We start from the raw sequence: 4,555 nt of genomic DNA, 5'->3' as shown, positions 1-4,555 counted from the left end.
CGCCCCGGGACGGCGAAGGCGCGCGCGAGCACACCCACACACCCCCGCGGGGGGGGACACCGTAACCCCGCCCCCCGGGACCGTACCCCCGCCCCGCCGGTGGCCCCGCCCCTCCCCCTGCTCTCCCGGAGCCCCGCCCCGCGGCTGCCGCCCGGATTCAAACGGCGGCTTCCGCTCCCCCCCCCTCCCCGCGCGCCGCGTCCCCATTGGCCGCCGCCCAAGGAGGGCGCGGCGGGGACTACCAATCCCGGCGGGCGTTGCGAGAGGCTGGGATCTCGCGAGAGCCGCGGGGGCCGCCGGGAGCCGGTTGCCGTGGCGACGGCGGGGGAGGGCAGGCGGCTGTGGAAGGTACCGGACACGCGTGGGGCTGGGGCGGGGGGGAGCAGGGCCTGACAGCCCCCGGGGGTCGTGTTCCCCCCCCGAGCGGAGCCTGACTCGCTGGGGGGGGGGGGGGGGGGGGGAGTCCAGTGGGTCCCAGTAACCAGCTGGGAGACTGGACTGGGGCTCAGTAACGAGGCCCCAAGGCAAGGCCTGTCCCACCCCCCCCCCCCCCCCCCAAATCCCCATACCCGGTCCAGGAAGGGGCAGGGTTCCATCACCCACCCCCCAAAGGGGCTGTGACCCCCCCCCTCAAGTCCCTGTACCTGCTCTGGGAAGGTGCAGGGGGATGTGACACCCCCCCCCCCCTCCCCCTCAAAACCCCCATACCCACTGTGGACAAGGGCAGGGGGCTGCCACCCACCCCCCAAAGGGACTGTGACCCCCCCTCAAACCCCTGTACCCACTCTGGGAAGGGGCAGGAGGCCACATGAGACACCCCCCCCCCTTCCTCAAACCCCTGTACCTGCTCTGGGAAGGGGCAGGGGGCCATGACCGACCGACCTCCCCCTTCCCCCCAAACCCCCATCCCAGCTCCCGTAAGGGGCAGGGGGCTACGTGACACAACACCCCCCCCCCCAAACCCCCGTACCTGCTCCAGGAAGGGCAGGGGGCTGTCACCCACCCCCAAAAGGGGCTGTGACCCCCCCCTCAAATCCCTGTACCCACTCTAGGAAGGAGCAGGGAACCATGACCCCCCTCTAAATCCCCATAACTGCTCTGAAAAGGGGCAAGGGGCCGTGACCCCCCCCCCCCTCCAACCCCCCGTACCTGCTCCGGGAAGGGGCAGGGGGCTACGTGACACAACACCCCCCCCCCCAAACCCCCGTACCTGCTCCAGGAAGGGCAGGGGGCTGTGACCCCCCCCTCAAATCCCTGTACCCACTCTAGGAAGGAGCAGGGGGCCATGACCACCCCCCTCAATCCCCATAACTGCTCTGGGAAGGGGCAAGGGGACCATGACCTCCCCTCCAACCCCCCATACCTGCTCCGGGAAGGGGCAGGGGGCTATGTGACACCCCCCCCACCCCCAAACCCCTGTACCTGCTCCAGGAAGGGCAGGGGGCTGTCACCCACCCCCAAAAGGGGCTGTGACCCCCCCCTCAAATCCCCATACCTGCTCTGGGAAGGGGCAAGGGGCCGTGACCCTCTCCCCCCAAACCCCCCGTACCCACTCCAGGAAGGGGCAGGGGGCCGTGACCCCCCCACGCTGGTGCCGGCGCGGAGCAGAGGAGGCGGGTGCCGGGTGAACGGGGTTTTATCTACCAGAAATAATAATTAATTAAAAAAAAAGCCGCCCCAAAACCGAGCTCCGGACCTGTAAATATGAGAGGGGGGGAGGGTCAGGACCCCCAGCCACGTGCACAGCGAGTGCCCACCCCCCCCCCTTCCCTCCCCACTCACCCCCCCCACGAGGAGCAGCAGCCCCCGAGCGGGGTGGGTGCCGACGGGCGCCTCGGCGAGCGGCGGGAACCCAAGCGTCTCTCCGAGCTGCGTCGCGGCAAAAAACAGGAAGGGGGCGAACCAAAAAAAACCACCCAAAACCCCAAAACTCAACCCAAAAAGGAGCCCGAAGCGCTGGGGGGGGAGGCATGGTGGGCTCAGGGGATGCCGAACTGTACAACCAGTTCTTCTTTGGCGTCGACGCGGATCTGGGAGAGCGCGCTGAAGGCGTAGGCGGCAATCCGTGACACCTGTGGGCGACAGCGGCGTCACCGGGTGTCCCCCCCCCCAGTCCCCGTCCCCCACGAGGACGCGGTGGCGTTCAGCACCGGGGTGGGGGGTGGGGGAAGCACCCTGCTCCAGCAGCCCCTTGGCGGGGGGGGAGCGGTTCTGGCATCGTTTCGGGGCGTCGAGCCCCGGTGCCGGCGCCGAGGGGGGCTGCCCGTGGTGGGGGGGCATTCGGGGCCCCCCCCCAGCCCCTCACCTGCTGGAGGTCGGCGAAGGGGACGGGCTGGCTGGCCAGCACTTGGTGCGGTTGGTGGGTGAGCGAGGGCAGCGGCGGGAGCTTCTTCCAGCGCGTCAGCGCGCCGCTCAGCACGGCCAGGCGGGTGCTGCCGAGGGGTGGGGGTCAGCGCCGGGCCCCCACCCCTCCCCAGGGGGTGGGGGGGGTCCCTGCGCGCCGCCCCACAGCCGGGGGGTGCAGGAGGGGGGGTCCGAGCCCACCTGTACTGCCGCGCCCGGTCCATGTACTCGTGCTGCTCCATGCCCTGGGAATCGGCCGCTGAGACGTCGATGATGTTGCTGGGGGGGGACAACGGGGGGGGGACAGGAGGCAGCGGGTCCCGCGGCGGGTTCGCAGCCCCCCCCCAGCTCAGCACCGTGCCGGGGGGCTTCGGGCCTCACCCCGCGCCGTGCCCCCCGCCCGGCCCCAACCCGCCCGGGGCACAGCCCCCCAGGGAGAGCAGGGTGTCCCCCGCCATGGAGGGGGCTCGCCCCTCCCCTCGCCCCGGGGGGGTCCCCTCGGCCCCGGAGGGGGAAGGAGGAGGAGGAGGGGGCTCACATGGCGGTTTTGGCGAGGATGGAGGAGAGCATGGCCTGCTCGTCGGTGCGCGCCGCCGGCAGGCTGGGGTAGCTCTGCTCGGCCCCGCTCAGCGCCTTGTCCGGGGGGCTGGCCGCCGGCTCCAGCAGCCGCTTCGTCTCCTCTTCCTGGGGGGGGGGGTGGTCAGAATCAGGCCCGGCGCTCCCCGCCGCTCCCCGGGCATCCCCGGCTCGGGGGTAACCCCCGGGCGGGCTCCTCTACCCCGGGCCGAAGCCGGTGCCCGGTCCCCGCCCGCCGCGGGGGGCCCGGAGGGGGCCTGGCCCAGGGGCTCGATTCCCCCCCCCCCCCGGGAGCACCCCCAGGCCTCAGGCCCGGCCCCCCCCCGCCCCGAAGCAGCCTGAGGCCCGGTCCCGGTTCCCCCCCCAGCCCCGGAGCAGCCCCGGGCGTCAGGCCCGGTCCCGGTCCCCGCCCCGGTCCCGGTTCCCCCCCCACCGCCCCGGAGCGGCCCTGGGCCTCAGGTCCGGTTCCCCCCCCAGCCCCGGAGCGGCCCTGGGCCTCAGGCCCTGTCCCCCCCCCCGCCCCGGAGCGGCCTCAGGCCCAGCCCCAGTTCCCCCCTCCCCGCCCCGGAGCGGCCCCGGGCCTCAGGCCCGGTCTCCCCCCCCCCCCCCCCCCCCGCCCCGGGCCCACCTGGTCGGAGGCCTCGGCCTCGCTGCTGTAGCAGCAGCCCATGGCGAGGCGCAGCAGGGCCCGGCCGGGCGCGGAGCCGCCGCTACGGTGTCCGGGAGGGGGCCCGGCCGCGCCGGTCACGTGAGAGAGGAGAGGGCGGAGCCGCCTGCTGCTCGCCGCCGCCACCGCCCGCCCCGTGAGCCGACATCACGTGGGGAGAGGGAGCCAATGAGGAGCGACGAGCCGCCGTGACTCCCCGCCCCGCCTAAAGGCGCCGGGGTCACGTGAAGGGAAACCAATCAGAGCGCAGAGAGGGGGGGAGGATGGCGAGGCCCGCCCTTGTCGCGCGCGGCCCCGCCCGCCCGGGGCGTCACGGGGCGGGGACAGCGCCCGCGCGCGGGCTCCGTCACGCGGCTGCGGGCGAAGGGCACGTGCGCGCGCGGTCACGTGGGCGCCAGCCTCCACCCCGCCCCGCCCCGACGGGGCGTGGCGCGGGGGCGTGGCGGCGGGCGGCGCGCGGGGCCGGGGGGGGGGTGCGACTCCCAGTGCCCCCCAGTGCCTCCCAGTGCCCCCACTGCTCCCAGTGCCCCCCAGTGTCTCCCAGTGCCTCCCAGCGCCCCCAGTGTCCCCACTGCTTCCCAGTGCCTCCCAGTGCCCCACTGCTCCCAGTGCCTCCCAGTGCCTCCCAGTGTCTCCCAGTGCCTCCCAGTGCCCCAGTGTCCCAGTGCCTCCCAGTGCCCCGCAGCGCTCCCAGTGCCCCCAGTGTCCCCACTGCTCCCAGTGCCTCCTAGCGCCTCCCAGTGCCCTGCAGTGTTCCCAGTGTCTCCCAGTACTATCCAGTGCCTCCCAGTGTCCCCAGTGCCTCCAGTGCACCACAGTGCTCCCAGTGTGCCCAGTGCACCCCTAGTACTACCCAGTGCCCCACAGTGCTCCCAGTGCCCCCCGTACTCCCAGTGTCCCCAGTGGCTTCCCAGTACCACCCAGTGCCTCCATGTTCCCAGTGTCCCCCAGTGCTCCCAGTGCCTCCCG

At 73.5% G+C, this 4,555-nt stretch overlaps 1 protein-coding gene across 1 annotated transcript; it reads right to left on the bottom strand.

Moving 5' to 3' along the window:
* Positions 1-1,620: 1,620 nt before the first annotated feature.
* On the bottom strand, positions 1,621-3,712 carry LAMTOR1 (late endosomal/lysosomal adaptor, MAPK and MTOR activator 1). The gene is made up of 6 exons (XM_075412610.1): positions 3,548-3,712; positions 2,882-3,027; positions 2,545-2,622; positions 2,306-2,432; positions 1,783-2,072; positions 1,621-1,696 (listed from the first exon to the last, which is right to left on the bottom strand). Exons 1-5 carry the CDS (start codon positions 3,587-3,589, stop codon positions 1,980-1,982), a joined length of 486 nt encoding a protein of 161 aa, XP_075268725.1. The 5' UTR covers positions 3,590-3,712; the 3' UTR covers positions 1,621-1,696; positions 1,783-1,979.
* Between the last annotated feature and the right edge of the window lie 843 nt (positions 3,713-4,555).

This window comes from Opisthocomus hoazin, unplaced genomic scaffold (assembly GCF_030867145.1).
Source record: "Opisthocomus hoazin isolate bOpiHoa1 unplaced genomic scaffold, bOpiHoa1.hap1 HAP1_SCAFFOLD_248, whole genome shotgun sequence".
NCBI lineage: Eukaryota > Metazoa > Chordata > Aves > Opisthocomiformes > Opisthocomidae > Opisthocomus > Opisthocomus hoazin.
This window is presented reverse-complemented; position numbering and strand designations above follow the sequence as displayed.